The sequence below is a fragment of the Malurus melanocephalus genome, unplaced genomic scaffold (assembly GCF_030028575.1).
Source record: "Malurus melanocephalus ecotype Western Australia unplaced genomic scaffold, MMel_1.1 scaffold_30, whole genome shotgun sequence".
In the NCBI taxonomy this organism is placed as follows: Eukaryota; Metazoa; Chordata; class Aves; order Passeriformes; family Maluridae; genus Malurus; species Malurus melanocephalus.
In genome coordinates, this window is record NW_026623262.1 from 858,785 (window position 1) to 872,982 (window position 14,198).

General features: G+C 42.1%; 2 protein-coding genes across 2 annotated transcripts in view; both read right to left on the reverse strand.

The window, feature by feature from the left end:
- The window catches only part of GPR155 (G protein-coupled receptor 155), a 36,669-nt gene extending 33,695 nt beyond the window's left edge, over nt 1-2,974 (reverse strand). The window contains exons 1-2 of the mRNA XM_057363681.1: nt 2,716-2,974; nt 1,182-1,324 (exon numbers count right to left, since the gene is read on the reverse strand). The gene's annotated coding sequence lies outside the window, so the exon portion shown is untranslated. The remainder of the gene's footprint in view (nt 1-1,181; nt 1,325-2,715) is intronic.
- A 462-nt stretch (nt 2,975-3,436) lies between these two features.
- WIPF1 (WAS/WASL interacting protein family member 1) overlaps nt 3,437-14,198 on the reverse strand; it is an 18,556-nt gene continuing 7,794 nt past the window's right edge. The window contains exons 6-9 of the mRNA XM_057363760.1: nt 14,072-14,197; nt 11,440-11,652; nt 9,662-9,775; nt 3,437-8,401 (exon numbers count right to left, since the gene is read on the reverse strand). Coding sequence (XP_057219743.1) covers nt 8,346-8,401; nt 9,662-9,775; nt 11,440-11,652; nt 14,072-14,197 — 509 coding nt within the window. The 3' untranslated portion in view covers nt 3,437-8,345. The remainder of the gene's footprint in view (nt 8,402-9,661; nt 9,776-11,439; nt 11,653-14,071; nt 14,198) is intronic.

Sequence of the window (14,198 nt, forward strand, 5' to 3'; positions counted from 1 at the left end):
CACCGGCAGATGGGAGAGCACCGGGAGCTGGGAGAGCACCGGGAGATGGGAGAGCACCGGGAGCTGGGAGCACACCGGGAGATGGGAGAGCACCGGGAGCTGGGAGAGCACCGGGGGCTGGGAGAGCACCGGGAGCTGGGAGAGCACCGGGAGCTGGGAGCACACCGGGAGCTGGGGACGCACCGGGAGCTGGGAGCGCACCGGGAACTGGGAGAGAACCGGGAACTGGGAGTGCACCGGGAGCTGGGAGAGCACCGGGAGCTGGGAGAGCACCGGGAACTGGGGGCGCACCGGGAGCTGGGAGAGTACCGGCACCGGGGGGCGCACCGGCAAGTGGGAGCGCACCGGCAAGTGGGAGCGCACCGGCACCGGGGGCGCATCGGCAGCTGGGGGCGCATCGGCAGCTGGGAGCGCACCGGGAGCTGGGAGAGCACCGGCACCGGGGAGCGCAGGCCGCGCTGTCCCAGGAGGGGCACAGGGGCTTCGGGAACAAGCGTCTGCTGCACAAAGAGAATTGCCAGGCTGGGGAGGGGGGCATCACACCTGTTCCCACCTGCTTGGTTTAAAACAAACACAAACACACAGGGCTTCTCTTCTGATGCATGCTTGGACTTGGACGTAGATTAGACATGTTCGCAGCTAAGAAAATGTATTTACAATTCCTCCCCTCGCTCACAAGTGGCCATAAGTATAAGAGAGGGGGAATGAAGGTTCAGAGGCACAGAGGGTCATTCTCTTACAGCRTAGAGCAGTGTATTGTTTTTGTATCAGCAATAATCTGGAGCAAACACACCAGCCTCACAATTGATTGGCATTTGGATGAAAGCATAGCAAGAGTTCTGTAGGCACAGTTCAGGAGATGAAAGTATATATTTAGAGGAAAGGAACACTTATCTCTGTGTTTTCAAACAAAGGTTCCCAGGTTTCATAAGTAACCCAAGCTCCTGGTCAAATAGCAGAAGTGAAAGTTTGTGTTTTAAGTAAGGAGGGGAAAAAAAACTCAACAGAAGGATTTCAGCATTTGGTAGTGAGGGCTCGTTTTGAGACAGCACAGAAAGTACTGACAGGCTCTGCAGTCCCTGACAAAAAGTGATGTTACTTACAAGGTACACTAGTTCCAATAGCAAAATACTGTGACAGAGGCTGGAGTTTCAGCCTGGACTTTCACCCACAGCCTTTACCTTGCTCTCTTCACAAAGTTCTCTGATGGCCTCAGCTGCCTTTTGCTCTCTTGGCTTGATAGTGCTCAGCCTTCAGATGCAGGGGCTCTGCTCTCCACAGGGCACACGAGGGCTCACCAGTAACTCTAAATTTACTAAAATTTCTGCTAGAAAGGAGGACAGGAATGACTCATTTTCACAGCCCTGTATACACGAATGCTTCCTTCAAGTTGGGTAACACCCAACACCCATTGCCTAAACACTGATYTGTGCATGAATGCAAAAACATTTTCAGAAGGGAACTGGTTTCAGGCCTTATCATATATACTGTTCATACAAGCTTGGAGTAAAACAATTTTTGCACACAGGCRCATGCAAAAGGTAGTCAACGTGGTCCCCTTTGGGAAGGGCAYTGCACAGTGATAAAGCCCTGCCCCAACTGCAGGGAGAGATGACCAGTTCGTGTTTTGGAGAGAGAAAGGATGGACAGCAACTAGCTGTCCCCCAYCCACCTTTAACTCAGAGGTGCTTAGGCAGAGATATCTCTTGTATTCTAGCAAAAACAGAGGAAAAAAAAAAAGAAAACAAGTAACAAGAAGAACCCCATTTTGAAAATGAGAAACATAYCTATGTAGCCTAAATCTCAGCATTCTTGAAGAAATCACTTTTTTACTTGCAGAAAACAAAAGTGGTAATAACAAAGACAAAAAATTATGAGAATGAGAAAAGCCTTATTGCAGGATCATATAGACAGCTTTCATGATGGATTGCTATTTTAGATTTTGAATGTAGCTTTTGCGGAAGTCATATATCTTAAGCCACAAATATGTTTTAGGATTAAAGAAGAGATTATCTGAACTGAGGTTGTTGTTCARTAGACAGACAGATATTGGACACAAGATAATGTTAGCAGCAACCACACAATTTCTTCTGTGTGTTTAATCAAAGCATTTCTGTGTCACTCAACCTTTTCTTGGGATCATTTCTGTACTTGAACTGCTGTTGAAAATCTTAGATAGGTTAAGAGCTTGATTGCCAATGATCTATTTCATTAGTTAACCTAAATAATACAGTAATTGTTGTAGAGATGTATGGGCCAATATTCAGTCCCCAAATCTGGGGGATTAAATTTGCTGGGACTAATTTACTATATTCAGTGTAAAATGGAGTCAGACTGGGTGAGAGGGCAGAGGGGAGAAGCCTGTGCACAGGAGGCAAGAAGGTCACTGGAAATTGCTGAACTGCAATCAAAGGAGTTGCATGTTTCTGTGTGTGCTCTGTGCAATACATGAGCCTTCCTGCAACTGCAGGGAACAGCCAGAACTTTACAGCTTTACAGGGTAGTCCATGGGTTACTTTTAAATCAACAGCATTTTTTGAGTTCAATGAARGAAGCACTATGTTGTAGTTACGACAATATCACAGCATGTTCAGCTCAGTTCCCTTTTCCTGAAGCCAAGAATGTAATTTGATTTCTTGAAAACCAGAAAAAAAAATATTTTCTTTGGTAAAACATGCAACAAACAGTCCTACTAGCTGATCATTAGATTCATACCTCTGTGTTCTCATTCAAGGCTACTGCCACTGAGGTCTGCAAACAAAGGTCTCTCAGCCTGCTGAGCCAGCTCCTTTACAGCTCAYCAGTTTCCCCCTCTCCACCGTGGCTTCTCTAGCCCAGGCATCAGAACCACTGGGTCTCCAGGCTACRTGAGTGTTGATGGCCTTCATAGAAAGTTGTCTGCCTCAATCTCTAAAATGAAAGCATCAACAAGCAGGSTCCAGAGATGTCAAAGGATCCACAACCTGTGGAAGAGTAAACCTGATGCTTAAGTTTTTGCAAGACAGAGGAGTTRTAGTACAGAGCTTTTTAGCTCAGGGTTTTAAATGACCCTTCTAACTTCTGAGGAGAAGCTGGAAGTGCAGCCTGAATTTGAACCTCCTTTGGACGTTTATCAAAGGGTCTTAATTTGGACCGGGTTCATCAAMGAATCTGAAAAGCTGAACATCTATGATCAAGAACAGGGCTCCAAAGTCAAAAGGAGGGTTTTGTTTGTTTCATATTCCCYGGCAGCTTTCTGCCTTGTGGAGACACAATGAACAAAAACTTAACTAGTGATTTTCCATGTCATCTCCCCCTGGCAAGTGCCTAGCTTGCTCTGCCAAGAGCCAATGACCACATTTCATCCAGTAGTCACCTACAAGTACAGCACCACTAACCACTGGTCTTCAAACATTCTTTATCCTAAAGTAAACTCATTATTTCTCTTTATCTGCAGGTGTCTAATCTTCATTGTATGTAGGACCAAAGTCCTCTGAGCATTACTGCTGTGCTGCTGTGCACTGGCAGGCAGGAGAGGAGAACAGCTCACCCCAGCTCCTGCCAGGCTCACTGCTATGCTCCTGCTGAAGCCAACRTGCACTTTTGTTAAAGATGCAACTGTGGTTGTCCTCAATGTAACAGTCTGCACCAGCAATTAAATAAAAGTAAAATTTATTTGGTATAAGACAGAAAAATAAGAAGAACAAAATCACTTACAAAATAAATGTTAAGCAAAAAAATTCACAGAACTAGATTAATATTTTATAAAAAGCTCAAACTTTAAGCAACTGACAAAAATATTACTTTCTGCTCAGCCTGTTTTATGTTTCCCTCTCTTGTGTGGCTTTTGAAGTCCAAATYCAGATGTCTTCCCCTGCATGCAATAGTTTACACTAAGGAATATTCATCACAAACTGTGTTTCAAAATGGAAACATACATGAAAGGTTACCCCCTTTTTCAAGACATGCGGTTTCCATTTTCTCTTTTTCAGAGCGTACCTACCTGCTGCATACTCACTGAGACCATACACGTGCCCTGCTTCTGCCTCAGTTACTCCAATACTCCCCTCCTTGTCAATGCTCCAGTTAAGGTTTTAACTGATGGTCCAAGCACATCCATCTTACAGGCTACAAGATTACCATTTTCATCCAATTTACATGAAGAACCATTCCATGAATTTGCACTTAATGTGCTCCTGGGTATCTTAGGTGAGATTCTCCTTATTTTCTGGCGAATACTGTTTGAAAGATTAAAGCTCACACAATCTGCGTTATACTGAGTCAATGTACCGCTGTAGCAGGTTGTTTGCACAYAACTCTGAGACAAAGGTGCTCACACCACTGCAATGTGGAACAACAAGCATGCACATTTTATACCGTAATTTTTACTCCAGTACTGGTAAAAAACAATTGGCTGAATGTTGTTATTTCMTTGAGCAATCTTCTCTTTTCCAGCATCCCATGGCCAAGGGGCCCTTTTTAAGTCCCTCAGCATTTGACATTCTGGGTGAAATAATCTCAGTTTGATCATTCAACTCCATTCTTTAGTTCCAAGGCAAAAAGTACCCTTTCTATTTCCATACTTCTGTACAGAAAATTGTTGTATTACAATACATGTGATGCATGATAGGAATTTAGCTCCTTTATCCTCTGCTCCAAGACAGACCTACAAGTGTCATGTAAATAGTTGATGCTGCAAGAAGAAACTACCGCCCAGTTTTTTAAGTGACAATGTAAGGAACTTCTTTCACAGTTCTGTTTTGCAGAAAAAAAAAAAAATCTTATGATTCTTTTGGTGTTGGGAAATGCCAGCTTTTAAACAAGAACTTTGCAACCTTATTTATTTCATTTACAGAAATATTTACTTCCTGAATCACAAACTGAGTTTCCTTTMACAACTCTGAACATTCATCACTGTGACCTCTTCTCCCAGTGGCTAATGCAGAGTTACAACAAACATAACATGTGCTTTTCTTCCAAAAATATAAAGGAGGAATTATTTTTACATGGTACGAAAGTTACTCTCATTTTATTTATGGAGTTGAATTAAACAAAAATGAACATCCACGGCTGTTTTCACACAATGTGAGCCTTAGTGGTAATGTAAGAAGACAGCATGAGGTGTAAAGGTTTATAATACAATGCCATGGAAACAAACCCAGCAAATCTTATATGCAAGCAGTGATTAAAATTTAGTTCAGTAACCTATTGAACCACACTGAAGTCAGCTGGAYTGTGTGAGCAGCAGCGTCACACACTGGTTTGGGGACAGGTTTAAATTTTCAGTGTGATATCAGCAATTGATTGTGAAGCCAACCAGTCCACCTGGTTGTGCAGACTGAGCACATAACAACAGCAGGGTTTGGCTCAAACACTGTAAAATGCTACTGTCGGCACTATTTATGTTAGTACCTGGAAGAGCAACTTCTATTAATTTTTCTATTGAGACATAGAAAAGTTGACTAAAAAAGTCATAAGGCACCATTGATTCAATCTGGTTTGTATTATGCTTTTTAACACTTCATAGTGAAATAAATACTTTAATACTGATCATACTGTGAATAGCTACTGTTACATGAAGCAATATATTGAATGATAAAATGCTGCATTGTTCTGGAATATATCTAGGGATATATTCCAGCATAACATATAAATGGAAACGTTATGTGAACAAAAATGCCTCTTTCTGCAGTGTTAAGCTATTTTACATGTATGCCAAACGTCCATTCTGAAGACGTTTCTAGAGGAAAAAAGAATTGCTAAAACCTAAGCAGCTCAGGATTCTTGGCTTGTTAACTAGGAGCCTTTTATACAGCACATTTTGAATGAAACTGAAGCTGGTTTTCCAAGTCTTTGGTAGTGGTCCAGATTTCTGGTCAGAAAACCTTGCTGAAAAGATCAAATACAAGATATTTTGAGTGATACAGAGAGTTGTCAGGACATTGGGCAGCATTTTAATTGACTTACAAAACAGTCATGTTGGAAGCAGGTAAATTACAAAAAACATGTATTTTCTGTAGGGTTGGGGTGTTTTTTTGGCTGCATAGCTATATGGATATTAACAAGGATTTGGCAGGTCAAGGTACTGAAAATATTGTATTTTTAAATTCAAAACATTGTTCCTTAGAAAGTTATTAAGTGCTTCAGTTTTAAAATATGAATACAATAATTTATCTTTTAAGTTATTATCTTAAAAATCTTATTTGGACTTCTATTCACACAGTAATATCCCAAAGAGACAGGCACTTTAAGTGACATCCATAAAATACATATAACAAATTCAGCATTGTGCTAGGTTTGATCCCAAGGTGCACCTGTCACATGGAGGTCCCACCAGTATCTGTTTAAGAAACTCTTACAGCCACGATCCTGCAACTGGATGCAGATACATCCCCGCGCCTGCGCATTTCATTGCAGGTTCAAGACCATAAACAGTAACTTAAAATAGGTCATYAGATATAAAAATGTAAAAAACAGGTACATAATGAAATGCTATCACAGCTGGCAAGATTTTGTAAACAAACACTGAAAAGACCAAATTAAATGGCCAAATCCAACTCTAGTCTCATCCCCTTCAATGTGATGTCCAGGCTGTCAGGCAGACAGGGGATCTRCCCCTCCTCGCTCACAGAGCAAAAAGCCCTATGCACAGACATTTCAGTGGGGTCCAGACTCTCTTTGGCTAAATTCCCTAGGTTTTCAAGGACTSACCTCATTCTAGCCACAGAGTGTGCTTAGGATCATGTCTTCCATGCTAGAGAAACATTTTCTTAACCTACATGCCTAGTTTTGATGTTTTGTTTCAGTTTTTTTTTAACAACACTCCGTGAAGCATGACTGCTGACACAGGCTTGGTAGGGATCCCAAGGAGAACGCTGAAGAAAACATACTGCTGATGAGACTGAGGGGAAATTTTTCAGAGCCATACTTTAGAGGTCCAATTAACAAAGAGCTATCATTCACCAATATTTCAAATCCAGAATTATAATCTTCCTCTAATTTCCAAAGGCACTTTATACGCACTCAGATCCACTTGTAACATTCACTCAAACAATGAGCTCTTTTCTTATATACAAAATTCAAAAGCCATTAAACATATTAACCACTTGTCACAATGTTAGAATACTCTTTCTTCTACTAATATAAGCCTTGCAGCTCTCTGCAGAGACTCCTTTCAGCAAAGTTTTAAAGGACTGGCTTCATGGTAAACTCTGAAGACCAAATTATTCCATTTCTCTTGAACCACTGCAGACAGCAAATTTTGGATGCTCCCATCTGAATGCACAAACCCTGGACCCCTTTCACAACATCAAAGGGCTTTCACTTAGGAACAATTTTTACTTCAGTTGCTCCCCCATAATGCAAGTCAAACACAATCTCTCTGAGACTTGTGACCTAAATGCCAAGAAGCTTTTTAAGTCACACCCCATCATTTAGTTGTACCAAAGAAACAACTGAAAAGCAGTCTGTGGAGCACTGGCATTAGTGATGCTYTACAGGAGGAGCCTGCAATTACAGTAATTGCTGTATTTGCACCCAGACTACTTTCTGAGGACTCTTCGCATGCAGTATCAGGCAGAGGGCATTACAGCAATCCAGAGCAYGGATGACATGATGTGAGTTGGTCCRCATAAGAGTAGGAATGAATTAGGTCACAGAACGCATAACACTATWTAAAAAATAGGAAAGAGGGATAAAAAAATATATCTTTTTATGCTGAAGAATTCTTCACTTGTGCTTTTCTTTGGAAGATTCTCTGCAGATAAAAACAAGGCCAGAGACACTCCATCCTTGAGGCACGATGTCCTGTGTGTTGTTTAAAWTTTGTTTGACTAAGATGAAGTGAAAAAGTTAAAGATGAATTCTTTGTCACCATGTAGTAGGTCCATGGCTTGCAGAAGTGGATGGGCTGAGTTAGGCATGCTAAGAAGGGTCCAGGGGACTCATGGCTACACTTTTTACCCAGCAACTGTTTTTTAAAACATCAAAAACTTTATCATTAAAATAATACAGCTACTGTACCCAAAGTAAATGAAACAGGTTTGTTCAAGCTCTATCAAATTCAAAGCCAGACCTCCCGTGGAGCTCTCCAGGGGACAGGGCTGGACATGGTAAGCATGATGCACGTATGCTGTGTATGGTCCACAAAATGCCTGCAGTATAAGCAAATAAAATTCATAGCTTTGAGCAAATATAGTCCATAAGCCACATCTACTACTTCTGTAATAGAGACTGAAGTTTGTTCCAGCTGACAAGCCAAAAGTGGAAATCAGTCAAGACAGACAACTTTCCAGTCATGTCAACAGGAGAGCTGACTTGAAGGAAACTTGAGAACAGATGTCACCCAAAGATTGGCCAGAACCATTTCACCTTGGTATAGGTGGGAGCGGAGGGGCACCTCTTTCTTTTCGGACTGACCCACCTAAAAGAGAAAGAAAGGTTTTATGGTTGCTCTTCCTGGAATATTCCTTCCTTTGAAGGGGGAGTTTACATCCAAGCAATTAATTCAGTAACTGGTGAAGATCTACCAGTTTGATACTGGGCCATTAAMAAAAATGAATCTTTGTAGATTTTCTGGTTAGTTTATTAAACAACATCAGAACTTCAAACACTATAAAATAAAGTTTTCAACTAATGCTATCCCTAAACACAYGTATTTTTGTCTCCTATCCCCTTCCCAAAACAGACTGACAGTTCTTGTCAGCCCAACTAATTTATGTGAATACACACCTTCTCAGTGCTACTTGCAGTACACACAAATCTCAATGAAAAGTGGCAAGCTCGAAACACAGTAAAATTTCAAAGCTCTTACTCTTTTTCCCTATATGAAGATTTTTCAAAGCAAACTCATAAAAGGAACATAAAAAAATGCTWGTGTTATTTTGCCTTCCTTTGTGGACTAAACAAAGGGGATGAAAGCTACCAGGCCAAAGTAAAGGGTCAGACACTAAAAGGAATGTCTGCTTCAAATCAAAACTTCATCATCTGGGAACAGGTGAGAAACATCTGAGTGTACAGATGATTACAGGATAACTATGACCCATCAATGTCACTGGACGTAAAAGAAAAAATTGATCTATGGGTGTATCAGGCAAAATACCACTAATGAAGGTAGGAAACATTTGTGCTGTAGAAGACATGTTTGAAACCTGAACTGGAACAGCATGCYACACTGATTGGAAAACACTAAATCAGACTGAAATGTATACCTAAGCTCTGATGATCGGAGAACATGGCTTGGAAGTAGAGTGCAGTACATCTGGATTTAATCAGCCCAGCAAAACAAAAACAGAGAGGAGGATATGWCTGCTCCCTTAAAAAACATTAGGGGTTTAACACACAAGAAGAGAGAAAAACTAAACTCAAGGATGATGCTGGCACAAGAATAAATGAGTTGTGTACAAGTTTAGATGGAAAATGAGGAGAAAGTACTCAGGGATTTTGTGGCTCTGCCTTCCTGGAGCAGAAAGGCAGACTATAATGGCAGAGCTGCTCACTKACAGGACATGTTTCAACTTAAAAACCAAACAATTCCCCACTCAAATACAAGTTTAAGAGGGCTTGTACCTGCTAACCTGTGGTGAGGATAGACAACCAGACTGTTAGTATGAAAAGTTTGGAAACCTCAGCACCTCYTCCCCATCCACACTTTTTAGGACAATACACTGAAATTCCAACTTACCTCTACTTTCATTTCTTGCTAGTTTACTGGGATAACTTCTGTTCATGGGTACATATGGCTCTGGAGGTGGCAAATCAGATATAGGATGAAATGAAAATCTGCTTTCCCATTCATCTGAAAAAAAATAAACGCAATTTACTCATTAGTTTTCTGACATAGCTTAGGAAAGTAAATTGACAGTAACATTATGTTTAATGCATATTTTATATTGAAAAGTGCTAACACAGGTGACTGAACCTGCATTCTCTCAGGAAATCAGGGAAGATGATGCTTTAGGTGAGTTTGGGATTGAAAATTTTTATTAACTTTGATGGGTGACTTTGCCAATTTAATGCAAAATCACTGATCAGGAAGACAGCCATTATTGCACTAAAATAAGTCTTACTCTCCCTTCCACGTATAACAGATCTGCTTTTTTTAACACACACACACACACATACACATATATGTGCCACCGGAACTGCAGTTTCTCCTAATTTTGTTCCTGGTATAGTATTTCCTGTTATTCACATGTCATTCATATACAGAGCTCAAAAGCATCATTAAAAGCACACTCCTATAAGCCCTGTTTTTTCTCTCTTAATATTTTTACTGGAAGAAGAAAATTTGGGGGCATTGTGCTAAAATTTATGACAGAGAATCCTGTGTATAACTAGTGTCAAAAAAGGAAAAATACGTCACTTGAAGATATATCTCTTTAGACAACTAGGGGCCCTGTTGCTGTACGTACTGAGTGTTGCTGTACGTATAAGGTTTCTAAAGACTAAAGCAAGCTAACCAGTATCTCCATTGAAATAATAGGAAATGTTCCAAGAGCTCTGTTCTGCACTTGAATTTGAAAACCTACAAAGAAGAAAGCGTGGGCTAACTTAAACTTTGTCATTTCTTCACTTGCTTGCTTCAGGACTTTGCACCCATAACTTTCTTGCAATATTGTTATATTTTACTGCATCATGTAACATCAGGAATGTAATATACTGCATAATGCAATACAAAGCTGAGTAAGTTCTACCTGCTGTTTGTAGCTGTGGTTATTTGCTGGGATCCAGTTTTTCTATGTTTACTCCCAACAGCTGCAACCAGAAACTATTGTGTAAAGGAGCTGCACATTCTGAACCTTGCAAATACCTTGTGGAGGMAAAAATATGTGATCCTTCTGCCTTATCTGATGTGTGAAGATGTTTCAAAAGTACGAGCTATAGCTTCATTTTCTGTTTGCTTTTTCTAACCTTATAAATGTCAGAAATACCAATTTTGGCCTCCTGTAATTAACTGAAGGATTTATCTGTTCTATGCAAATAGAAAACAATTAAAAAGAAAGCATGAWGAATCTTTAAAACACAGCAATCTTGGACCTCACCTTTTCAATAAACATTATCAGAAATAGATACTTGACATTTTCAGCAATCTCTTCCCTCATCTGTTTTTCAGCTTTCAGCTTTTGAGTCATCTAACTTGTTCCGACTTCYAAAGTGTCAGTGTAGCTGTGGTTTGAATTCATATTAGAGTTGAAACAATCCCCTTCCTTTTTTCAGGGTATTTTTCAAAGGGTTATTCTGGAAACTGTATTTTGACTTTGCARTTCTGCTCTATGTATGGCATCCTTACGCTGTTCTTACTTGCCAGGGTTAAATGAGACACAAGTGACACCTGCGCTGGTCAGAAATCAAAGGTTGCCACTAGAAACAAAGTTTCCATCCTAAACCTTTTTTTAAGAATTAAGGCCAAAAGCCACTACACAGCGTCTGTGCAAGGCAAACAAGTGGAGRATGGCTCACCATCACCTGGATCCTGGAAGCCGTTTCTGACAGCTGCTGAAGGTGGTGGCGGTGGCGGCGGCGCTGCCGAGCCCGGCCGGTCCGGGGGAAGCGGAGGCCGTGCTCCACCTCGCTGGCTGTCCAGTCCTGCCCGGGAAGGCAGCTGGGGAGTGGCAGGCAAAGCCCTTGAAGTGCTTCCATTCCTGCTTATGGGAGGAGGTGGTGGCAGGGGGCCTGGAGCAAGGCAAGAGGCAAGCACACAAATGGTCAGCACCAGGGGTTACTCTGCCTGTGGAAAACTGCTGCATCCCAAGGCCTCCCGCTAACAAAACAGGCTGTTTCAGGACCCCTGGYCCCAAGGAGTAATGGCCCTCAGCACCCACTTCCCTGCTCTCCAGGGTGTTAGTGCTGATTCGGAGAGTACAGCTCAGAGGAGCAAGATGTATCTGAACATAAATACAATGCAGTGTCCACTTTTCCATTCCCCTCAGCTGCAGAGGCCTCTTGTAAAGGTGCTGGTCCTTGAAGCTACTTTTAAACCACTCTAGGTTAACAGTGGCCACAACAAGCAGAAGCCACAGCTGGAACCCAGGGTWCTGTGGAGGTCCAAACTGTAATGCATCTCCTTTCAATGTACCATTGTAAGGCAAGAGGATGTGTAGCAGAAGACAACTGCTACCCTCAGAGGCTCTTTGCCCATAGGGGTGGTCCCCTCTGAGTGTCATAGCCAGGGTCTGTGGTGGCACACAGGGGAACTCAGTGCAGCAGCAGGCTGCATTAAGCAGCAGCCCATCAGCTCACTCTTTTAGAAACAAACGAGCTGCATGACAGGTTTCTTAGCAGTTGGAGAATATACATCTCACTCTAAACTGGAAACAGACYTCACACATAGACCAGCATTTCCAGTGTTTATGTATCTGAGTAAATGGCATGATGACATGACAGGTCAAATACGAAGACACAGCCCACATAATAAAGACCCAGGGCTGTCCTAAGGGCAGGGGAAGGGTGCTTCTACAAGAAAAGTAAATAAAGACAGGAAAGTTACTGCTGCCAGGGAGAGAAGAACCCATGGTTAGGACACAACAAGGTGAAGCAGAGGGTGTGGAGGGTTATGCRTGTTCAGTTCAGAAGTCTCCCTACCTCTGTTTGGCACAGTTGGGCARCTGACAATTATGTTAATTTTCAATAAATACTTCCCTGTCCTGATGAAATCTATCTACAGACATGCATTTTGAAAGAGAGAGCAGCAGATATTGTGTCTTCAGCGACAAGCATTCAAACCTGTTTCAAGTAACATGCTGTACTTGGTGTATTTTTGCCCCCTTTCTTATTTTACAAATTACAAAAGTTTGCCTTCGGGGAATGGTCTCAAAGACTGAGAAGCATTCAGCAATTTTTAGAATGGGTTTACTTGCTCTCTCTAAACGCAGCTAAACTCCATTGTCTATATTGAACTTCTGCAGAATAGGTGTATTTATGTTTAGAATGTATTGCTACAAGTTCCYTCTACTTATAAAGCCAGAAGAAAGTGCAGGTTTGCTAAAACCATCGGCCTCAGAMGAGTCAACTAGGAAAGCATCGGTGGAAGCCAAGCCTACCACAAAACAAACTCTTGGAAGTGACTGAGTAATTGCAGACACTCTGCAACTTTGATCCTGCAGTCAGTTATAATGGGATTTCTCTGATTTATTTACTGCAGGTTGCACTAGCATTGTGCCATCCTCTGGGCTGGCACCCAGCTCCACATAGCACAGTTTCAGGGTCAGTATTTTCTGTAGCTGCACAGCTGCTGCAGGTGCTGGAGACCCAAGCTAGTTCTAGGWGCTCAAAAGCAACAGAGATGGCTGTGGGAACTCCCATGACATTAATTTCTTTGTCTAGGGCTGGGTGGGTTTGAGATGATTTCTGAGTTTTATTCCGAAGGAGGAAMTGAAAGGTAACTTTATCAAGCTTCCCAGCATTATCTTCTATGCAATGCTTTTGGTCTCCTGATGTTACAGTGCTCGATTGTGCCTAAATTCTCTCATCTCCAAAGGGACAACCACCAGGTATTAAGAGAGCTATGTGAYGTGCAGTTCTTAAATTATGAACAATAGTTTTCAGAGAGGATGAAGTATATTATGAAATAACTCAAGGGAAACAATTCTACTTTTAGTCTAATTTGATATCTACATACGGTAAGTAACAACACTTAGTCATGCTGTAACAACTGCTATTACATTTAACAGCTGTTGRCTAGGTCTTTTATTAAAGCATTTGTATTTGACTGTGTTCGTGTCTCCCAACACGTAAGTTAGGTTCCACAAACCTCCATTCCCAAGAACGCCACCATTAATTCATGCTGGTTGACTCAGGAAGTCAGATGCTGTCACTTTACCAGAAACTTCTTTGCATTAAAGAACRTAATTGGGAAATCCCATTTGCAACCCTTTTCAATTACAGAGATTATAACGAAAGTTACCAAGATCTTCAAAAGTACATGTGAGTACACTAGTGATGCACTGTGACTTTCCTTACGCCACCGCGATGCCCATAAACCCTCACTTCCAGCTGCAGAATCCCTAGTGCCTAACAGGGATGCATTTGTTGCCCATGTGAAACTGGTGCATGCCGAAGCACCGCCGGCCGTGCCCCCGTCCCCGCACCCTACCTGAGCGGCCGGGCGGGTCTCTGACGGGCGGCGGCGGCCTCTCGCCGGGCGGTGGGGGCAGCGGTCCGGAGCGGCCGGGGCTGGGTGCGGGGCATGAGCCCAGCGAGATGTTCCTCTGCGGCAGCCG